The sequence below is a fragment of the Pungitius pungitius genome, chromosome 7, assembly GCF_949316345.1.
Source record: "Pungitius pungitius chromosome 7, fPunPun2.1, whole genome shotgun sequence".
Taxonomy (NCBI): Eukaryota; Metazoa; Chordata; class Actinopteri; order Perciformes; family Gasterosteidae; genus Pungitius; species Pungitius pungitius.
In genome coordinates, this window is record NC_084906.1 from 18,568,774 (window position 1) to 18,591,098 (window position 22,325).

Sequence of the window (22,325 nt, forward strand, 5' to 3'; positions counted from 1 at the left end):
TCTGTTTAATCACATCTTAGGAGTTGTTTTTTTCTGAACATCCTGAATGTGAACAACCTGCTAATTGTAAAGACTGCTCAATATCCTCGTAACATTTACAGTAAAAGTACAAGTTAGGCCTTGAAGCGAGGAACCAGTCACTTCTTGGTGTGGATCCAGATGTGGGGGCCTGGCAGCTTACAGCAACACAGGACATGTTTAACTAACTCTGCAGCATTCCTGCTCGTTTAGGCGACATTTGATTTTGTTTCTGAAAGGCGACAATTTTAACATGTTAAGTATACTCTTTCCACTAGGGGAAAAAAGCATTAAATATATGCAAAGATATCATAATGTAAACGCTGCTCAGATTAATCGTAGTCAAGCGGCTCAGAATCAATGCTCCTTGCGTCCCTCCCGCGATGCAACCGACACAATCACCAAGCTTCACACAATCAAAACCTAATGATGTTGCCAGAAATTGCCAACGAGTTCATGATGTCACCTGGCGTGGGATGTCAAGCGCAAAACTGTATGGTTCATTGCATATTGCAGAGCACTCGGCACCTAGGATAGCTATAGCTAAAGGGCTAACGCTCGGTTCTTCTCCTTCCAGGGCCCCAGTGTGAGCATGAGGACAGCTGTCTTTCCAGCCCCTGTGCAAACGGCGGGACGTGCAGCTCTCCGTCCGCTGGCAGCTACACGTGCTCCTGTCCCCCGGGCTACGAAGGTCCTCGCTGCCTCAACGACACGAACGAATGTGCCTCCACGCCCTCCATATGCCTGAATGAAGGCCGCTGCACCAACTCCCCCGGCTCCTACAAGTGAGAATCTAGTTTTTAAAGAAAAGAAAAGAAAAAGAAAAAAGAAGTGTGGTGTTTGCCAGGACCTGAAATATTTTTGACCGAATTCAATTAAATGTACACTGCCGTTGCTACAGGTGCACCTGTGACCCGGGGTTCATTGGCAGGCACTGTGAAAGCTCCTACATCCCTTGCTCCCCCTCACCGTGCCTGAATGGAGGAACCTGCCGCCAGAACACTGAAACCAGCTACTCTTGCCACTGCCTTCCAGGTAGGGGGATTCAGATTTTGAAATAGCCTTTTGATATTCTTTTTGAAGGGAACTACAAAAATAAAAAAGTTAAACCACCGCACACTAACAGCCACTGTGACTTGTATCTATCCACCCGCGAATGTGGCTTTGAGTTACTGCATTGTTACATTAAGATGTTTGAGGTGCAAACAGTCTGATCCTGTCGTGTTGCAGTCTGTCAGTGGACACAACAAACACACACAACTGATGTTCATACGCCACCAGGACGACATACCAACACACAATCGAGAATATCATATTCCAATCCAGGTGTTTGAGTGCATGTCTCCACCCCTCGTTTGTGCCAGGTTTCAGCGGGATTAACTGTGAGAACAACATCGACGACTGCCCCGGTCACCAGTGTGCCAATGGAGGAACTTGTATGGACGGAGTCAACACCTACAACTGCCAGTGCCCACCAGAGTGGACCGGTAAGGAATTTGCGTGTTTGATGGTTTGTACACTACAACTGTTGCAGTGATGTCACAGTATTTTACACTTTTTAAATGAACGAATTCTCAATCTCACCACATCATTTTGAAATTTCTCTGCGTTTGAGTATTCATTTTTCCGGTGGAGCAGTGAGGTGGAATAAACGTCGCTGCTAAGAACAGTTCAAATAAACCGGCTCCTTTCATGTTGTCTGTCTTGACGTCATACTTCCTACAAGTCTTCTGTTCGTTTTCTTCACGCTGTGGAGCCTCGTACTCCACAATGGGCGTGTCTGTGTTAACACGCCTGTGTGGCAGAGCGCAAGCTTTCCATTTACAAAGCAGACGTGCATTCATCAGCCTCCCTGGGCCTGTCTGAGTTTACGTAGCACTAATCCGACCGGAGAAAGCAAAGCCTACGTGAGCGGGGTATTTAAGAATTTGGTATTCTCATACTGTATATTTGTCATGTCTGCAAAAGACAGAGCTTTATAAATAAGGCAGTGAGCATTTAAAATGTCAGGAAGAAACATTAAGTGAGTTATGTAGTAGTATAAAAAGAAGTATGGACCGATGCAATTGTACTCAACCTGTTAACATTCCCTGATCTTCATCTCCGCCTCTCTGCAGGTCAGCACTGCACTGAGGATGTGGACGAGTGTCGCCTGCAGCCAAACACCTGCCAGAACGGAGGCACCTGCAGCAACCTGTTCGGCAGCTACCAGTGTGTTTGCGTCAACGGCTGGAGCGGACCGCACTGCTCTGAGAACATCGACGACTGCGCTACGGCCGCGTGCAGCCCGGGCTCCACTTGCATCGACCGCGTTGCGTCCTTTGTCTGCCGCTGCCCCTACGGAAAGACAGGTAGGCCCGTAAAATGTTTTTACCCGACTGAGAGAGAGATAAAGTTACAAACTCGGTAAATGAAGTTTTGAATTTTTCTAATTGGCCATCGAACCGTTCGTCCCTATGTCCTTTATTATGATGTCGGGGGACTAGTTCACTCATTCCTTGTCAACACAATCTTCTTTCTCAGGCTTGCTCTGCCATAGAGATGATGCCTGCATCAGCAACCCCTGCAGGGAGGGTTCTCAGTGCGACACAAACCCCATCAGTGGCATGTTTAACTGTAACTGTGCACCTGGATATATCGGCAGCACCTGCAACATCGACAGAGACGAGTGCAGCATTGGTGAGAGAGAAAGAGAGAGACTTCTCAGCACACATAACGTGTATCTCAACCGGCACCGTTCCACTTTCAAGCCTCTTTTCTCCTCTTCGCCGTCAGGTACCAACCCGTGCGAGCACGGCGGTCAGTGTGTGAACACCGACGGCTCCTTCACGTGTAACTGCGTGCGGGGTTACAACGGGCCGCGCTGCGAGCAAGACGTCAACGAGTGCGCTTCCAACCCGTGCCAGAACGAAGGCACGTGTCTGGATCGCATCGGGGACTACAGCTGCATCTGCATGCCAGGTACGGTTCTCGAGAAACTATGAGCTAACTTTCGTTTCAAACCACGCAGTTTTATACTAAATTCTAGATTCTAGATGTGTAAAGTGCAGGGAGTTCATGGAGAAATGATTATGAAATGTTCAAATATATGCAATCTTATTATTTTAAGTCCTGTTTTCTGTTCCACATGAAATGTTATTTTATCCCTAGCCCCATGCCGGCTCAGATCTGTTACCATTTTCTTTCAGGATATCCTGCTAACATATTGAGCAAAAACATTTCATCCTTGGTGGAGTTGATAACATTCTGTTGAGGAGGCGGACATTAGAAAGTTGAAATGAAACCGCTAACTGTTGGTTAGCGTTGTTGTTAGTGTTGGTATTAAACACTTGATGTCTAGTGGGAAATCCTCACAACTTGTTTCACGTCATACTTGCAGGATTTGGGGGAACTCACTGTGAGGTCGAGATAAATGAGTGCATCAGCTCGCCCTGTCTGAACCAGGGAAAATGTCTGGACCAGGTCAGCCGCTTTGTCTGCGAATGCCCAGCCGGTAAGTAAAAATGTAGCCATGTTCTTATATTTATGTGTATATATATGAAATGAAATGGCTCGTGAAGTCTGTCCTTTGTGTTTTCAGGCTTCAGCGGTGAAATGTGTCAGATTGACATAGATGAGTGTTCCAGCACCCCCTGTTTAAATGGTGCCAAGTGTATCGATCGACCCAACGGATATGATTGTGAATGTGCCGAAGGTAAAAGTCAATAACCACATGTTAAAGCCTGCTCTGCAATTGTGCTATTTTTTTTTTTTGAGAAATGGAAGACTGCATCACGTTAACACTCCATATCCTTTCTAACCCACGAGCAAAATGGTAAATAGTCACTTAATCCATGACGCAATAGAGAAAATCTCCCTCTGCAGGCTTCACCGGTCTTCTTTGTGGGGACAACATCAACGACTGCGTACCCGAGCCTTGCCACCATGGCTCGTGCAAAGACGGCATCGCCACCTTCTCCTGTGAGTGCGATCCTGGATACACGGGCTCCATCTGCAACATCCAGGTCAAGGAGTGCCACAGCAACCCATGTCAGAACCGAGGACACTGCGTCGACCTGGTCAACGCCTACCAGTGTAACTGCCAAGACGGAACCAAAGGTGGGTACATGCTACGAGGACCTTTGTCTGTGCAATGAGACGGGTTGGTTCTGGTTTTGTTCATCCAGGCCACGTGATGAATGGTGCATTTTTTTACATCCGTGTTTGGTTGTTTGGGGGCAGCTTTAACCTCTCACCCGACGAGTGAGTACACTACTGCCACTGGGTTTCAAATCCAGCCCTGTTTGACAAAGCAAACCATTAGAACTGAACTATAAAGAGTTCTAGAACTATAGAAGTTCTAGATCATCCAGCCCTCTCGACTGCAGGATAAGTTAACTCTAAATCTTATCTGAAAGTCTGTTCCGGATCACACTAATGTGCTTCTGAGAGCTTGAATCGAATGTAACGCCCCCCTCCCCCCCCCCATCCCCCACGCCGAGAACTTCCTGTGTAACTTTTGATTTTTTTTAAATCAACTCTGGAGCCCGTGTGTGTGTGTGTGTAGCAGTCACAAGTCCGGGTCGAGTGGTGCTACCCACGTTGCTCTGTGGATTAATCGGCTCAGTTCAGTACGTCGTACCACCCCGAGACCTGGTACTGAAGTCTGCACTGTCCTCACTTACCCAAATCTGCCTCAGTTCTCCCTGTCAGGTCTCGTTTTCTGGTTTCATACCCTTACTTCCCCTCCGTTATTGTGCCTTTTTTGTTTCTACTTGTCTCCCTTTTCTCTTTTGTTTATTTTATTCCTCCTTCTCCTCTCCGTCGTTCTCTCCCACTCTCCTCTAAGGTCATTCTTGATAGATTTATGACTATGTGTCACACTGGAGTTGTATTGGGCCTTAGCTCTAATAAAGCACCTTGTTAACATTTCTTACTTCAAGTGGAACTCCGTTCTCCTGGTGTCTTACTCCCCCTAGTGGCAAATGGGTTAACTGTCACATTTTGTCACAGCTGCTTGATACTCGTAATTCTTCACTTGCAGTGTCCTAAAGGAAACAGACAGGGTGTTTTCCAGTCCTTCATGAATTCATATTTTTTCCCCTCAGGGGTGAACTGTGAGATCAATGAGGATGATTGTGCCAGCAACCCCTGTGAGTACGGAGAGTGCCAAGACGGCATTAGCGAGTACAAATGTGTGTGCGCCCCAGGATATACAGGTATGTTTAGCCAAGTTACCCCTATAAAGGTCATTGTGATAAAAAAGTATGCAACACATACTTGTAGCTCTGCAAGCTGATATTTGGATGCTGTTACCAAAATGAACCTCTGAATCGCTCTCCAACAGGACTTAAATGCAATGAGGAGATCAACGAGTGTAGCTCCAACCCGTGTATGAGCGGGGGAACCTGCATGGACAAGGTCAACGGGTTCCACTGCCTGTGCCCCCCCAGCACCCACGGGCCTCTGTGCCTCTCCGGGACCGACCACTGTGCCCCTCAGCCCTGTGTGCACGGAGAATGCATCGAACAGCAACACGGGTACGTTCACCACCTTCTCTGAAATCTTGTGTTCCGAAATCGAGCATTCGTCATGCACCGATCAATTCTGATCCTCCAGAAGAGGCTTAAAACCAGCAGCTGTTGTTATTACTACTACGTGGCTCATTTTAAATGTGCGCCGGCCTTTCCGTTGTGTCAAGGTATCGCTGTGAGTGTGAGGCCGGCTGGGTGGGACATCATTGTGAGCAGGAAAAGGACGAGTGCCAGCCCAATCCGTGCCAAAATGGTGGCACCTGTGTGGACCGTCATAACGGCTACACCTGTCAGTGTCAACCTGGATTCAGAGGTAAGGATGTCCGTTGTTATATTTTAGCACCGCGTTTTTTAAGACATGGCAATGGATCGAGTAAATGGCGCTGCATTTTAAAAATGGATATTTGAACCTCCCCCCTCCTCTCCCGCTAGGTGTGAGCTGTGAGAAGAACATCGATGAATGTGCATCCGGGCCGTGTCTGAACCACGGCTTTTGTTTAGATGGAGTCAGCAGTTATTCCTGCCAATGTAGTCCGCCATTCACAGGTTAGTGACATCCCGCCTCCACCGTCTCAACATCTGTCTATTAGCGCGTCTCCGTAGCAGCCAACTGAGAATCTGCTTTTTATCATTCCTAAAATGTGTGCTATGTCACATCAGGGAAACACTGTGAGGTGGAACAGGTCCCCTGTGCTTCTCATCCGTGTGAGAGGGGAGGAGTGTGTCATCCGTCTCCGGACTACACCTCATACACCTGTCAGTGTCCCGCTGGTTGGCAAGGTGTGTATGTGTGTGAGATCTTATACCATGCATTACTGCTGTGTTGGTGCTGTGCTAATTCATTGTCATTTCTTTTACAATTGTGCAGGTCCACGCTGCAGCGAAGATGTGGATGAATGCAAGAAGAACCCTTGCAGAAATAGCGGCCGCTGCGTGAACAGCCAGGGCAGCTACACCTGCAGATGTCAACCTGGATACAGCGGACACAACTGCCAGACGGACATCGACGACTGCTCGCCAAGTGAGTCTCACCCTCAGCTGATTCCGTCACCTCACAGGTGCCTTTACTGTGGTAGCCTCGCCTTTCACCTGTATAGACCGCGGCGACTTTGTAACCGCCTCCGACGTATCATTGGAGCCTCGAGGCCTCTCGTGTCCTCGTGGGGAGAAGCGTTGACAGCGACTGGAGTTAGTTGAGCCGTGCGTACTGTAGGTGTAGCACAGATGTTCCAGCCAGACTGCTGCTAGGTTGTTGATTAATAACTTGGACGATTCGTTCTTTCAGTAAATTAAGTCTTTCCTCTCTCTCTCTCTCTCTCTCTCTCTCCTCCCACTCCCCAGGCCCGTGTCTGAATGGAGGCTCTTGCGTGGACGATGTCGGGGGTTTCTCCTGTGACTGCCGCTCGGGTTTCGAAGGGGAGCGCTGCGAGGTGGAGGTGGACGAGTGCGCCAGCCAGCCCTGCAGGAACGGGGCCGTCTGCCGGGACTACGTCAACAGCTTTGTGTGCGAGTGTCGGCCGGGCTTTGACGGAATCTTGTGCGAACGCAACATCCTTGAATGTACCGAGAGGTGAGTGGCAGCTGTACTTCTGCAACGGATGCAGTTTTCACTTCTCCTCTGCACTTACCTGACGAAATAAGGGCCTGATATAAGTGGGGATCGGCCATGGGTGCTCGCAGATCCTGTATCTCATTAACGTCTGTGACAGTCTGTACTCACCAGCTTGTTTCCCTCCTTCCTTCCAGCTCCTGTCTGAATAATGGGACGTGCATCGACGGCATCAACGCCTTCTCTTGCCGCTGCCGTCCTGGTTTCTACGGGACATTCTGTGAGTACGAGCAGAATGAGTGCGACTCTCAGCCCTGTAAGAACGGAGGCACCTGCACCGATGGCCTGGGAAGCTACCGCTGCACCTGCTCTGTGGGATACAATGGCCACAACTGCCAGGTAAACTGTTTGTATTTAGTATTTATACATCTAATATATCAATCTGATGAATATATAATTCAGCATTTATAACAAGCCAACCAGATTTTAGATGATGTAACTTAAGAAATGGTGTGGTTCCTTCTGTCTGTGCAGCATCTACATCCCCCCCCATGACTCTTTCTCTCTCCTTTTGTTTTTTTGTGCAGAACTTTGTGAATCTTTGCAGCCAGGTGCGCTGTCTCAATGGCGGCTCCTGCTCTCAGACTTCGACCTCCTGGACCTGCCGCTGTCAAACGGGATGGACGGGACTCTACTGTGACGTCCCCAACATGTCCTGCCAGGACTACGCTGCCAGGAATGGTGAGGCCGTCACAAGAAAAACATTTCATTTTACCTCATAAAAGACATTTTTGTTTCCTTAACTTTATCTTAATTCTCTCCTTGTGCTTCATTTACCAAATTACTGTAGGCCGGGAGGTTGAAAATGTGTGTGAGAACGCCGGGCGGTGCCTCAACGTGGGCCACTCCCACCGCTGTCAGTGTCAGCCGGGATACACGGGCAGCTACTGTAAAGAGATGGTGGACGAGTGCCAGTCGAACCCCTGTCGCAACGGAGCTACGTGCAAGGACTACCAGGGCACGTACGAGTGCATCGTGAGTACATCCTCAGCTTTCAGGTTTTTTCGAGCTGACCGAAGCGCACGACGAGCTTACCCGTGTCCCCCTCTGCAGTGTAAGCCCGGCTACCAGGGGGTGAACTGCGAGTATGACGTGGACGAGTGCCACTCCCGGCCTTGCCTCCACGGAGGGACCTGCATCAACCTCATCAACCGCTTCACCTGCGCCTGCCCACCCGGAGCGCACGGTAGGCCGGCCGGTCACATGCACACACAAACGGAGCGGGGTCATTGTCATTTGCCTTTGTTTTGACGCGCCGTCCCCGTCCGCCGCTCCGCAGGGCTCCAGTGTGAAGTGAATGAGGACGACTGCGCCCCGAAGGCGGGCTCCTTTGAACCCCGCTGTCTCAACGGAGGACAGTGTGTGGACGGCGTGGGCCGTTACTCGTGCTCCTGCCCCCCCGGGTTCGTTGGAGAACACTGCGAGGGGGATCTCAACGAATGCCTGTCGGGACCCTGCCACGCCCCCGGCAGCCTCGACTGCGTGCAGCTGGTCAACGACTACCAGTGCCGCTGTCGCCTTGGATACACGGGTATGTGCGCGTCAGCCATCCCGACACATGTGGTCGTTTTGTGTGTTAAAAAAAGAAAAATGATAATCTCGTATTATTATTTCTTTACTAGGTCGTCACTGTGATTCCATGGTGGATCTTTGTCTGTCTAAGCCGTGTCAAAGAGGGGGCATCTGCTCTATGAACATGAGCTCTGTACATGGCTACACCTGCTCCTGTCTTACTGTAAGTTTATTTAATGGGCCTAATTTTCTGCTGTCATAACAAACAGCTTTTAAGCTTCTTTTCTATTAATTTTCTCTTTGTAAACAGGTCTTATAGTTGTGGTTTGTCTTTGCACTTTAATTCATCCATAACCAGTGTATTGCTATTCTTTTGGGTTTAAGATGTTGATTGATTTTTTTCCTCTTAATTTTTGGGGGATTTTGGCACTTAGGCCTCAATGTTCACAATGTGAACCAGGTGCTAAGTGGTATGTCCGAGAAGAAACGCCATTGTTTCCTGTAGTGTGAGAGAAAACACAAAGACAAATTGTGCAGGCTATCAGATCACGTTCTTCTCTTACTAACTCCTTACTCCCTCTCTTATTCTCACGCTTGCTTCAGAGGGCCACACCATGGCTCAGGTATAGTAGACAACCAGTGGATTTGTAGTAGAACCTCAACATATATTTATATAGTTATTGTAGTTTCTTTTTAAAAATCCCAATCGAAATATGTCGCCAACACTTAATGTTGAATTGACTTTATTACCATCAAACTTAAACAAGTTTTTTAATGTTTTATAGGGCTATACTGGGTTAAACTGTGGCGAAATAGAGGGCTACAGTTGCGCGAATCTGCGCTGCCAGAACGGCGGCCGCTGCGTGGAGTCACCGGGCCGCCTGGAATGCCAGTGCCGGCCGGGCTTCAGCGGGTCACACTGCGAGAATGAACACAGATGTCCGTGGAGCTGCCAAAACGGAGGAACCTGCGTCAAAGACCCATCCAACCCGTACCAGTACAGCTGCCGCTGTACCGCGCACTTCTCGGGGCCGTACTGCGAGAGCAGTCAACCGGTCGTGCCGCGCACCCCGACCTGCCAGCATCTCCAGTGCGCTCAGAAGTCGGGGGATAAAGTGTGCGACGCTGACTGTGACAACAACGAGTGTCAGTGGGACGGAGGCGACTGCTCGCTCAACTGGCCGCAGCCCTGGGTCAACTGCACCGCCAGTGTTCCCTGCTGGGATCTCTTTAAGAACGGAGTCTGCAATAAGGAGTGCGACAACGCTCTCTGTCTCTTCGACAGCTTCGAGTGCCAGGAGACTCCGACATCCTGCAAGTATGTGACCATTCTCTGTGTTCTGTCATCGCCGTTACAGTTGTGTTCAAAGTCCCAATCATTTTGAAGCCAAATCAATAGACACCTGCCTTCCTCGCACCGCGTATTTTCAGATACGACAGGTACTGCGCGGACCACTTTGGGAACGGAATCTGTGACCAGAGCTGCCACACGGAGGCTTGCGGCTGGGACGGCCTGGACTGCTCCGCCGACACTCCGGCCAAGGTTATAGACGGCACGCTGGTCATCGTGGTCCGGCTGCAGCCCAAGGAGCTGCTCGGAGACCTGAAGGGTTTCTTGCGCTCCCTGGGAGCCCTGCTGCACACCAACCTCCAGGTGAAGCTCGATGAAAACAACAAGCCGAAGGTGGAGCCTTACTACAGGGACGAGCATGAGCGACAAATCCAGAGGGGAAGGAGCAAGCGGGAGCTGGACAGGGAGGTTATTGGGTAAGAATAGTCTTTGAGCTGTCTCATAACACTCAGTAGCTTGAAACCAAACGAACTGCGGGTCATTTACCTAATCTTCACACCTGCGCAGATCGAGGATCTACCTGGAACTCGATAACCGCGAATGTTCCCAGAGCTCCTTCGAATGTTTCTCCAACACTAACGAGACCGCGTCATTCCTTGCGGCGGCGCACATCAAGGCCCAACTGCCTTACCCTCTGGTGTCCGTCAAAAGTGAGTAGGCCTGTCAATCGACAGTAAAAACCTAAATCAAATGACGACAAAACAACCGGTATTAAACTTGTCTTTGTATCCTCCAGGTACGCCGACAACTAAGCAGCCCGACACAACGCCTCTGATGTACCTGGTTGGAGTGGCGGTGGTCATCACTCTGCTGATCCTTGTGCTGGGGATGCTAGCAGCCAAAAGGAAGCACAAACACGGCGCCCTGTGGCTGCCCGATGGCTTCTTGGCCAACAAGAACGACAAAAGGAGAGAGCCCGTCGGACAGGATGACTTTGACATGAAGTGAGTGTATATATACGGGCCGAAAGCTTGTGTCTAGAGACTTAAAAACAGGATATATGATAACAGCCACCTGAGGGAACTCCTACCTAGTGAAACGTAGATGTTGGGGAGTATCACAAGTGTCAATGTGACCATTAAGAACGGTCTTTGCACAATACTTTTATGTTAAAAAGAGCTGTGGTTGTTCCATCCAGACACCAGTGACCAATATTGCTGTTTGTGTTAAACGTAGCGAGCTTGAATGTGCCCTGCATGATGTGTGCAGGAATGAATATAAGCACAAGTACTTTAACCTTTGCCTTTTTCTCATACAAGGAATTTCAAGACCCAGGATGGACCCCTGATTGATGGAGTGCAGAGTCAGAGGTGGCTGAAAGACGAGGTCCCATCCAAAAAGCCGAGAGTAAGTGAATTCAGAGGGTAAAAACAAAAACTGATGGATTGGAGTAGTCTTAATTCAATTGGGTCAACATCGTGGGCAAAGGTTTTGTTGTATATCTTGTTTCAAGTTCTGTTGCTTTTAACAGACCGAAGACAAACCCCTGCTGCCCATCGCCATGGAGGGAAGTGTCGACCGGAGGGAGTGGACCCTCCAGCACCGCAAGGCTGCCGACATCTCACTCACTCCCCCGCAGGCCGACCTGGACGCCGACTGCCTGGACGTCAACGTCAAGGGACCCGGTGAGAGACGAAAACAAATACTTCTAAACTTCTGATACACATTTTCAGGACCTTCCTTTTAATAGTTCTTGTCTCATCCCCTCAGATGGTTTCACCCCGCTGATGTTGGCGTCGCTGCGCAACGGCGGCGGCCCCGACTGCAGCCTGCACGCCGGAGAAGAGGAGGAGGAGAGCGGAGGCGACGAACCGGGGCCCAGTGTCATTTCGGACCTGATCGCTCAGGGTGCCTCTCTGATGGCTCAGACCGACCGCACGGGAGAAACGGCGCTCCACCTGGCCGCCCGCTACGCCAGGGCCGACGCTGCCAAGAGGCTGCTGGACGCCGGCGCCGATCCCAACGCCCACGACAACATGGGCAGGACTCCTCTGCACGCCGCCGTGGCGGCTGACGCCCAGGGAGTCTTCCAGGTGAGACCAGCGTTTGAACCGAGTCTAATTAATTTTTAAACATGAACAAAGGGCAACGGAAACTTCTATGAACGCATTATGAACTCTGCATCACTTCAATCTTCTTTCGTGCGCCTCCATCTCAAGTGTCGGCCTCTCTGCCTCCTCAGATACTGATCCGTAATCGAGCGACAGAACTAGACGCCCGGATGAATGACGGCACCACGCCGCTGGTCCTGGCTGCCCGGCTTGCTGAGGAGGGGATGGTGGAAGAGCTGATCCACTGCCACGCCGACATCAATGCTGTGGACGACCACGGTGAGCCAACACGGCATTATTATGAACACAGTAAATTAGAGTGTGGCTCGTATTGACAATGTAGTGTTAATATGGGGAATTATGCAAGTAGGTAAGCAGGACAAGCTTATAATGCCCGATGCAAATTGTAGTAAAGACGGTGGCATATTTTCTGCAGCCCTTCATGTTCTGTTTGGATCGTAACATTTAAGACTTGAAGAGCTCTGAATTAAAAAAAAAAACGCGGTTAGTTGTTTAAAAAATTGTTTTAACGTGGTCTTTTCTCATCGCCGCGACATTTCAGGCAAATCTGCTCTGCACTGGGCAGCGGCAGTTAACAATGTGCAAGCCACACTCGTGCTTTTGAAGAACGGAGCCAACCGCGACATGCAAGACAATAAGGTTGTTTTTTTCATTCATGATATTACACTTTGTTTGTTCGTTGCAAAACTAAATGACGTATTTGGAGGTAAGTCCACTCGAACAAACCCGCTGCTTGCTGTGTTTCCTTCAGGAGGAGACCCCTCTGTTTCTTGCCGCTAGAGAAGGCAGCTTTGAGGCGGCTCAGGTTCTCCTCGACCACTACTCCAACCGCGACATCACCGACCACCTGGATCGGCTGCCGCGCGACACCGCCCAGGAGCGCATGCATCACGACATAGTGCGCCTGCTGGACCAGTACAACTTAGTCCACAGTCCGCACAACGGCCCGAACCACATGGGTGGAGGAGGGAACTCCTCCGTCATGTGCGGGGCCAACGGAGTGGGCTTCATCGGCATGCGCCCCGGGCCGCAGGGGAAGAAGAGCAGGAGGGGTGGAGGCGGAGCGAAGGTGGGCGGCGCCGGAGGGGGAGCTAAGGAGCTAAAAGACATGAAGGCAAAGAGAAGAAAGAAGCCACCCGGAGGAGAGGCGCCGGTCGCTGTTGCTGCAGGTGGAGGAGGAGGAGGAGGAGGAGGAGGAGCTGGTACAGGAGGGGGCAACGCAAATGGCGTCAAGGCAGCAGCAGGACTTCCGGAGAGCTCCGTCACCATGTCACCGGTTGACTCCCTGGAATCCCCGCACTCGTACACCGGCGACGTGTCGGCCGCCGTCGCCACCACGGCCAGCTCCCCCCCCATCTTGAGCAGCCCGACCTCCAGGCCGATGCTGCCGCCCGTCAGCCACATGCTGGGACAGCAGCCCGGCTGGGGGGGCATGACCAAGCACGGCTACGGCGGCCACATGTTCGGCCTCGTGTCGCACCAGATGGGCGGGTCTCACCCGGGCATGGGCCAACACCACGGCCAGGGCCCGATGCTGACCCCCATGAACGTCACCATGAGCCGAGAGCAGCTGCCGCCCATCGTCACGTTCCAGATGATGGCCCCCGGGGGGGGCCAGGCCATGCTGAAGCCGCCTCAGCCGGGGCAAGTGCAGGTGACGCAGTCCCAGGGGCAGAGCCAGAGTCAGGGTCACGCCCAGCAGGCGGTGGGCCACCTCCGATGCCCGCCGGGCATGATGTACCGGATGTCCGAGCAGATGAGCATGGCGCACGGGCTCCCCCACGCCATGCAGCACCCCCACGCCGTCGGCCACGGGGGCCACGCGGGGATCGAGGCCCAGTCTCGGCCGCTGCCCTCCTATCCACCCATGCAGAGCCCCGTGGATAAGTACCCTACTCCGCCCTCCCAGCACAGCTACACCACCACCGGCTCAGAGGGCACCACCCCGGGCAACTCGGCCCACCCGCCCAGCGAGCACCCGTATCTCACCCCGTCGCCCGAGTCCCCGGACCCTTGGTCGTCCTCTTCGCCGCACTCCAACTCGGACTGGTCGGACGTCACCACCAGCCCAACCCCTCTGGGGAACCCCCACCACGCACTGCCGTCTGCGCACCACACACACATTCCAGAGCAGGCGCAGCAACAGCCGCCGTCTCAGCAGATGCAGGCGGCCCCTCAGCCGCCGCAGCTCGGCAACATGCAGGTGTTTGCGTAGGCCGGCCCGCAGGGAAGCGTCAGCAGACTGACTTTTGGGCTCTTTGATGTTACGTAACGACACGTGAACTTGTGCTGCGCTTCTTCTTTTTTTTCTTTCTTGGGCTCTCGTGCCTCTCTTTCTGTTCTTCATTATGATAATCGGTCACTTCCCCTTTTTTACGTTTTTCTCCTCCTCTTTGCACTTACAAAAACAGTCTAAAACGTCATCGAGTGCTTTCGGCAACACCGGGGGGGGCTCTCACTTCCAAAGACAATGCAGTCGGTACATCCTGTGGCCCCCCCCCCCCCCCCCCCCCACCCCCCCAGCCGAGCATCCACTCCTCTCTGCTGGAGGAGTCAAGACACTGGCACCCAATCACAAACAGTTCTATCGAGGGATCAATGAGGAAGTGGCGCCCGGGAGGCTGGTGTTGCATCAGAGGAGCAGACGTTGGGACGAGGCGGAGGACCTTCTTCCGTCTGTTTTAGAGGACACGGTCACTTCTTTCTGCCTCCTGCTACCTTCATGTGTAGTTCAATGGGGTGAAGACGAACTCGTCGTATTTTTGTTTTATATATTTGTTTAATATGCATTATTTCTTAACGTGCTCCAGGGGGACTTTTTATAAAATGACTAGACAAACATTACAGATTGTATAGAAATGCACACGCATGCATGAATGTTACTCAATGGCCTCAACTCTGCTTCCGTGTTTTCACTGCAGTGATTACAGTTGCTAGATGTTGGTGTTTTTCCCGAAACACACACGAGGAACCGAGAGAGAAGTCTGTGTTGCTGTTACATAAAAAAAACAAAAGACAAGTTTGACCGTATCTTGCCACAGAACCACTATCTGTCATGTGTTGTTGAGGGATTAATTAAGCTTGACAAACTTTATGCAATAAACACACATTAGTTTTAGTATGTTGTAAGATGAAATGTACATAGACTTACAGCGCATCCTGCTTGTTGTTACTGAGCTCGTTTGTGTTTTTTATATGAATTATGTTCGCACTTCTTGTATGATTCTGAATGTTTTTACCTTTTTAAACGGCCTCCTCGCTAAATGTTTTGTCCTCCAAAATCATTTAACCGGTTTTGCCTTTTGCTTAACTACAATCAGTGTATCTCTGCACCTTTTTCTAATTGTAATGATTCATAAACCAAGTCTGGAGGTGAGTAAGGTTTGATAAAGTATTGTCTTCCTTCTTAAAGTTGATGTTGATCATAGCGTTGTGGGACTGCTCCGTGAACCCAGACAATCATTCACTTTGTTTTTTTTAAACTTCAAGAAAGAACATTAGTGTCACTTTAGACCAAATTATATTTTCTGCCAAAAATGTACATCATGTCCAAATCAGTCGTTGCCCTTGTTTTGCCCTAAACAGACGCACGACTATCCTTCAAGAAACTAATACCAAGAAACATTTGTGTTTGAATTACTACTGCAACGAACCACATGGTTTTCTCTGTCCTAACGATGTCTTTGTAGTTTACCAAAACAAGTGTACTGTGTCGGCCTTTCTATTTAGAATTGAGCGTGTTGGTTCCCATTCATATGCAAGGCCATGTGTCTATATTCTGTATATATATAAAGTTTTTTGTATCGTACTTTCCTTTGTTAACCAAATAGCCTATAATATACATGCCATATGAAGTAGTTGTCGCCATGTTTTTAAAAGGTAGATGAACTAAAACTGATGAAAAAATAAGATGTCAAAAAACCAAATGATCAACCAAATGTGCTTCCTGAAATAAAGCTCAGATCTTCGTAGACTTCTGCTTTGTCATTTTTTTTGTTTAACTGTATTTTGTCCAAAGTTCGGAAAATAAATAGTTTTACATTGAAAATGTAATTATGACAAAGATGAAACTAAAACGGATGGAAATTAACTTTTTGAAAGTACAAAAAAATTTAAGATTTAAGACATAAACTTCCATGAATTAATTTGACTTTGCTTCCTCGGGGTACAAAATACAGATTTGACAGATAGTTTGATATAGAGCAGGTGCTTTTTTCCAAAAACAACACAACGGGGTCTGAACTCCTACTGATTGGCATTTCAGGGCCTTGGATTCAATATTTTATATCCTACTATAAGTCTGTATCTTTGTGATATGTAAAATCCATTGTGTTTGGGAGACAAGTTCAGCATTTCCCACTTAAAACCAGTTACATAGCGGCAACAGCTTTTGTTAAGATACCGATAATAATAAAATAAATGACTACAAGACTACTTTGCACCATTACATATACTTACACATTTCTGCACCATCAAACTACATGATACAGGAATTTCCACCGGATGTCCACTTAACTGTTGACTCAACTGAGAGCATTACGTCGTTCTTAAATGTTTAGTACTCCTGTAAAGCCGCGGTCGGGTAAACTCGAGTGCCGCAGTGCGACCGTCTGTCCGCCGGGGGGCGCTGTGGCGCACGAGCCGCGTCGCTAATAACACGTAGAATAAAACCAGTACACGGAAGTCGTTCCCGGATCTCACATGCTGGGGATTTTTGTTTGTTTTCTGCCCCTTGCGCGGACTTCCGCGAGGTAGTTTACTTTTCCCTTCGGTCGATAGCTGAGACTCGGGCGGGCGGAACGATGGAGCGGTTTTTGCGGAAGCCCCGGTAGGAGACGGCGGAGTTCCGAGTGGATATTCAGCCCCGGGGTCGATGTGACGCCAGCCCGGGACTGCTGTTGTGACAGCTGGGTTGAGCCTCCCGAGCACCTGGTGTCCGTGTGCCCGACGGACAGAGACACGGAGACACGGAGACGCAGAGAGCTGCAGGAAGGTGGTGCTTATAGAGACAAATCATAGTAGCTTCAAAAAAAGCTCCATCGGACCGTAAAGGAAGAGGTGAGTTTAAATGTCTTCATGTCACTGAGTCTTTTATCCTCTTTATTTCTCATTTAACTCCCCACGTGTATTCACTTCCCTCCCCATATTTGAACAGTATCCTTTTTTGTAGTTGTTCATCGTCATTTAATTTCTGTGTCCAGCCTCACACCGACCACGGGTCATGGCCTCTGCCCGGCTCAAGTACCTCTCTCTGGGCGTGCTGGTGTTCCAGACCACGTCCCTGGTGCTCACCATGCGGTACTCCCGCACCCTGCAGGCCGAGGGCCCGCGGTACCTGGCCTCCTCGGCTGTGGTGGTGGCCGAGATGATGAAGATCCTCGCCTGCGTGCTGCTGGTCTTCAAGGAGCACAGTGAGTGCGCGCTGATGCAAGTTGTCCCGATAGCGATCGTCATCATTTTGCGGTTTAACCTGACCCAGAAACGTGAGAAATATTACCTGGAAAAAAAGGTTGATGTCAACAGTGAATTAGAAAAAACAAACCCAGCGGCTTCTCAGCAACTTAAAATAGGCGACACTACTATTTCAATCTGGTAAAACCTTCCTCACTCAGTGGACCCGGTGGTTCCCGTATCTACTGAAACATAATAAATGAATCGGGGGGAAATTTCAATCCGTTGGATCACACTGTCCTACTTCATGAACAGGGTTACCTGTTCATGAAACGTAATCGACTCGCTGTCGCCCCTCCTCAGATTACAGCATGCGAGCTCTGAACGCCATTCTGCGGCAGGAGATCGCCCACAAGCCGATAGAGACGCTGAAGCTGGCCATCCCCTCTGGGATCTACACCCTGCAGAACAACCTGCTGTACGTCGCCCTGTCCAACCTGGACGCGGCCACCTACCAGGTACGGCTTGCGAGAGGTCACCCGGGCGCGCGGCGCTCGGCGTGCGGCGCGGACACCTGACGTCTCTTCTCCTGCCTCCCGTCAGGTGACGTACCAGCTGAAGATCCTGACCACGGCCCTGTTCTCTGTGTCCATGCTGGGCCGCCGGCTGGGCGTCTACCAGTGGCTCTCGCTGCTGGTTCTCATGGCGGGAGTGGCCCTCGTGCAGGTACGGTCCCGCGTCCTGTCTGTCTGGTTTTTTTTTATTTTATTTTCTTTATTCCTGATACCGGCTAGTTGAGTTTATATACCGGTTCAAATCTGGTTAAATACCTGCGTATGGATTCCACATCGCTGCAAGTTCTCACTCGGCGGGGAAGGATCGAGGCGGCAGGCAGAGGCTGCTTCTTGTTCCAGAAAGTTCTGTTTGTGGGTTCATGCGAAGGCAAAGTGCAGCGGCTCCAGTCCTCATCCGACTTTTAGTTTCGTTGGTATATTTATTCATAGGAGAATACTTTAGACGACCAGCTGACGAGTTTTGTTTTGTATCCCCTCCTATGGAAAAGTGTCTTTGTTTCTCTTCAGGAATTCATTGTAAACTGAGATTAGTTCATTTAATTTTAGTAATAAACTATTAATTTAAATGTTATGCTGGCAAACAGCTACACGAGCCACAATAATGGGTTTTCGTCACTTAAAAAAAAAAAAAAAAAAAAAAAAAAAAATTATTTGATGGTTTCACCCTTTGGTTGCTTTTATGTTTAGAGAGTTGACATTTGTCTGTTTGTTTGCTGTTGCGAGTGTCCAGGATGCTTTCTGTTTTCATTTTATCGTTATTGTGACGACGTCAAAGCTTCATCTTCGACCTGCTGATGAAAACCACGACCCATTTAGGACAAAAGGCCTACTAAATGACCCGAAGGTTCATCTCACGCCCCATTGGTTCCCTCGTGTCGGCAGTGGCCCTCGGAGTCCGCGGCGGCGGCGGCGGCGCCTCCCCCCGAGAAGGACGCCCCCCCCTCGGGCTCCCAGCTGGTGGGCGTGGCGGCGGTTCTGGTGGCGTGCTGCTCCAGCGGCTTCGCCGGCGTCTACTTCGAGAAGATCCTGAAGGAGAGCAAGCAGAGCGTCTGGATCCGCAACATTCAGCTCGGTCCGTGTTCCGCCTTTTTTTTCCTCTCTTTTGTGAAATTTGGAGTTTGCGACGATCTGAATCAACGCGGTGAGACGCCGGGAAAGCGAATCGAAAGAAGGCGCCGTGTTTCTGAAGGGACTCCTGCAGAGAGCCAGCTGGGCTTCTTTCTTTCTTTCTTTCTTTTTTTTTTCTCTCCCGACATGTTTCTGTTGAGATAAATGTTCCCGTCTAGTTTGTTTTTGCCCCGGGGCGCGTGAGGCCTGTGGTACGTCTCCTGCGATTCCCGCCGCGAGCTCTTGAGTTTTTCCAGCTGCTTTTAAATGTCGGAGCAGAGGAGGAAGATGCTGCGTTTGGTTTTTGCTGTTTTTTTTTTGTGAAACGAAGAAATGTAAAAAAAAAAAAAAGGCAAAGGGAAACCAATCCTTTAAGCATGTTAGTGGGAAATGAAAATGCTTGTTAGTTTGACTTATTTGGTAAGTACAGGGCCTATAGGAAATAGTTTGTGACAATTTCAAGGAAATGCTTAATCAGCTTTTTTGTTTGGAGTGTCTTTTTTTCACTCGGCATGAAGACAGGAAACATTGTAACTGATACCGTTTCATGTTAGTAGGGTAACGCCTTGATTATTATCCTGCTCCGATACTTCTGTTTTAACGCAGCCGTCTCCGCAGTATTAAACTGAACTGTAAAACGTTGAGCTTTTATTTTGACGAGGCCTCGGGGCGGGAACCTTTAACACATGCCGTGTGTTTTTCCAGGGCTTTTCGGCCTGGTGTTCGGCCTCTTTGGGATGCTGGCCTACGACGGAGACAGGGTGAGGGAATCGGGGATGTTCCAGGGTTACAACGCGGTCACCTGGGCCGTGGTGGCGCTGCAGGTAAGGCTGGCGCTGGTCCTGCAGACAGGAAGTGTTTTTTATCTGTCACCACAACAGCTTTTAGAAAGGCGATCACATTCTACAATGTAGCAGCTGAGATCAATGTGGAAGCAGAGTTTAGAAAAGGGGGCGTGGTCTGTAAGACGTAAGTGGCATTAACAAAAAAAAAAAAAGCTTTGGGTTAAAAATATAGGCTCTTTGTGAATCCCCCCCCCCCCCCCCCCCCTCGGACTGCTGGGGTCATGCCTTTGTCCATCTGCGTCCGTGTGTTTGTTGCTTCTCCAGGCGCTGGGGGGTCTGGTCATAGCGGCGGTCATCAAGTACGCAGACAACATCCTCAAGGGCTTCGCCACGTCGCTGTCCATCATCCTGTCCACGCTCATATCCTACTTCCTGCTGCAGGACTTCGACCCCACCGGGTAAGGCGGCCCATTCGCCCCCCCCCCCCTCCCTCCCTCTGTCTCCCATCTCCTTTTCTTCCCCCTTCCTCCTCCTTTCCCCCCCCCCCCCCCCCCCCTCAAATGTCGCCTTCTGTCGTCCACAGCGTGTTCTTCGCTGGGGCCATTCTGGTCATCGCGGCCACTTTCCTCTACGGCTACGAAGGCCGGGCGGCCCCCAACCCCAGCAGGGCGTAGGACACTCGGTGGGGGGCGGGGGGGCGCCTGACAGCGACGGGCCTCACACGCCACGCGGGGCCTCAGCGGAGGGACGAGCCACTAGGAGAGAGAGAGAGAGAGAGAAACGCGGCGATGCCGTAGATCCGGAGAGAGATTTTTGGCTGCTGGTCTTCGGTCACATTCCCTCAACGACTGGAGCCCGAAGAGGCAGATGTTTGTGGAGCGGGTGGTGCGACTCTCATCCACCTCCCTGAGGTGCAGCGCTTAAGACACTTGACACTCTTGTTTTTGTCCCACTTTGAGGTCTGAAAAAACACACCCCTTTTTTTAGGCCATTTTTTCCCTTAAAAACTCTCCTCTCGCCGTAGTTTCCTCTCAGGGTCACGCAGGGGCACAATTAGACCTCCATTCACAACGCATTCAGTGGGGGAAAATGACCTGCATTTGCACACGTGTGGCCGTGCCCTGAAGCCACTTCCGACGGCACAAGCTACAACCGCGCCGGGGGCCCGACTGGGCCTTCTCCCGCAGGCTCACGATGCGAAAAAGAGAAAATTCACTTCTCCTTCTACACCGGCCGCATCGTTCACCGTGACTGGTGTCGTTTCCTGAGTGTCGGCTTCCGTGTTACATTTCACCCAGGTATTTTTGAATAACGGCTCTGGTTGCCAGGCAACAAGTAGGCTTTGGGATGGCTCTGATTCCGCCCGGTGACAGGACCACGGTGCGGGCGTCTCTGGTGGAGCGGATGCTTTACCGTCATCTGTGACTACGGATCAAAGGAAATAACTCTAATTGGATCGATCATCGGGTGAAACAGGGGTTACTCTTTGGATATATATTTGATTTCTGAAGCCATTGTGATTATGTGGTGAAGATTGTTTTGTATTATTTGAAATTGTGTTAACCTGGGGCGTAAATAATCACCACCATTGAAGTTATTATCTTAAATCTAAATGAGTTGGCTTTTTAATTTATTAATTAGGATTTCACGTGACTTTTCAAAGCCACTGTTTATAAACATCCAGCTCTTTATTGTCATGTCATAACATTTACTGGTGATTTACATCTTGTACGTTCTGTTTTTCTGGTTTGATTTTATTTTATTTTTTATTGGGATAACGCGGGTATAATAACGATTATTTGATCAACAATATCTGAGTGTTACATAAAAGACAAATGTTTCTGGGCGGTGTTAAATTTCTTGTGTCTTTTCTACACTCGAACCCAATGACCTTTTGAAAAGCTTAATCAAAAGTCATGTGGACTCTGACTATTCTGCACTAATGAAATGTTCTTAAACGTATATATTGTGACCGGAGCTGTTCAAAAGTCACTGTCAGATTCCACATCATTTTATTGCACAATAACAAGTCTACCTTGAATAATGCATCCCTTGGCACGTCGCCTTTGAACTGCGAACCACGCGACATGAATCAATTCACACCCTTTGGATATTTTTGGCATTTGTTTTAATTACTTTAAAATCACTGCATGCAAAAAGCCAGACAGTCTGAGAGAACGGACCGTAACGGTTTCATCTTCTTCACGTCACGACGCAGTAAAGCACCACTGCCCAGACCATTTTACACCAATGTCACCATCGCACTCCTCAGGCACATCTGTTGCTGTAAAAGACACTGGTCAAGTAAAAACGTATTCTCGTCATTTTATTTTGAAATTTGGGCAACCTGTGAGAAAAAAAAAGAAGCTTTGTAAATACTTTGAACTCTCCC

General features: G+C 49.8%; 2 protein-coding genes across 3 annotated transcripts in view; both read left to right on the plus strand.

The window, feature by feature from the left end:
* The window catches only part of notch2 (notch receptor 2), a 36,253-nt gene extending 20,205 nt beyond the window's left edge, over positions 1-16,048 (plus strand). Inside the window, exons 4-35 of the mRNA XM_037469455.2 lie at positions 596-803; positions 920-1,053; positions 1,383-1,505; positions 2,136-2,369; positions 2,542-2,697; positions 2,794-2,979; positions 3,398-3,511; positions 3,599-3,712; positions 3,883-4,116; positions 5,106-5,216; positions 5,345-5,537; positions 5,699-5,844; positions 5,964-6,077; positions 6,192-6,311; positions 6,400-6,552; positions 6,873-7,101; positions 7,278-7,479; positions 7,668-7,821; positions 7,931-8,115; positions 8,194-8,326; positions 8,420-8,671; positions 8,763-8,875; positions 9,438-9,970; positions 10,084-10,419; positions 10,511-10,653; positions 10,740-10,947; positions 11,263-11,350; positions 11,475-11,628; positions 11,714-12,036; positions 12,186-12,333; positions 12,617-12,714; positions 12,827-16,048. Of these exons, the coding sequence (XP_037325352.2) occupies positions 596-803; positions 920-1,053; positions 1,383-1,505; positions 2,136-2,369; positions 2,542-2,697; positions 2,794-2,979; positions 3,398-3,511; positions 3,599-3,712; positions 3,883-4,116; positions 5,106-5,216; positions 5,345-5,537; positions 5,699-5,844; positions 5,964-6,077; positions 6,192-6,311; positions 6,400-6,552; positions 6,873-7,101; positions 7,278-7,479; positions 7,668-7,821; positions 7,931-8,115; positions 8,194-8,326; positions 8,420-8,671; positions 8,763-8,875; positions 9,438-9,970; positions 10,084-10,419; positions 10,511-10,653; positions 10,740-10,947; positions 11,263-11,350; positions 11,475-11,628; positions 11,714-12,036; positions 12,186-12,333; positions 12,617-12,714; positions 12,827-14,290 (7,103 nt within the window). The 3' untranslated portion in view covers positions 14,291-16,048. The remainder of the gene's footprint in view (positions 1-595; positions 804-919; positions 1,054-1,382; positions 1,506-2,135; positions 2,370-2,541; positions 2,698-2,793; positions 2,980-3,397; positions 3,512-3,598; positions 3,713-3,882; positions 4,117-5,105; positions 5,217-5,344; positions 5,538-5,698; positions 5,845-5,963; positions 6,078-6,191; positions 6,312-6,399; positions 6,553-6,872; positions 7,102-7,277; positions 7,480-7,667; positions 7,822-7,930; positions 8,116-8,193; positions 8,327-8,419; positions 8,672-8,762; positions 8,876-9,437; positions 9,971-10,083; positions 10,420-10,510; positions 10,654-10,739; positions 10,948-11,262; positions 11,351-11,474; positions 11,629-11,713; positions 12,037-12,185; positions 12,334-12,616; positions 12,715-12,826) is intronic.
* A 667-nt stretch (positions 16,049-16,715) lies between these two features.
* slc35a3a (solute carrier family 35 member A3a) lies at positions 16,716-21,778 on the plus strand. 2 transcript variants are annotated; one of them, XM_037469554.2, is made up of 8 exons: positions 16,716-17,133; positions 17,277-17,558; positions 17,830-17,984; positions 18,070-18,192; positions 18,924-19,113; positions 19,854-19,972; positions 20,258-20,391; positions 20,517-21,778. In XM_037469554.2, exons 2-8 carry the CDS (start codon positions 17,297-17,299, stop codon positions 20,605-20,607), a joined length of 1,074 nt encoding a protein of 357 aa, XP_037325451.2. In that variant the 5' UTR covers positions 16,716-17,133; positions 17,277-17,296; the 3' UTR covers positions 20,608-21,778. The 2 variants fall into 2 exon arrangements, with proteins under 2 accessions (XP_037325451.2, XP_037325452.2); XM_037469555.2 differs by having other exon boundaries at positions 16,717-17,133; positions 17,277-17,486.
* The last annotated feature ends 547 nt before the right edge of the window (positions 21,779-22,325 follow it).

What these genes read in the sequence shown, in the direction of transcription:
- slc35a3a (XM_037469554.2), top strand. Translation starts at nt 17,297, where the DNA reads ATGGCCTCTGCCCGGCTCAAGTACCTCTCTCTGGGCGTGCTGGTGTTC. An exon ending in GGGCCGTGGTGGCGCTGCAG is followed by an intron (nt 19,973 to 20,257) that starts GTAAGGCTGGCG and finishes TTGCTTCTCCAG; the next exon opens with GCGCTGGGGGGTCTGGTCAT. An exon ending in CAGGACTTCGACCCCACCGG is followed by an intron (nt 20,392 to 20,516) that starts GTAAGGCGGCCC and finishes TGTCGTCCACAG; the next exon opens with CGTGTTCTTCGCTGGGGCCA.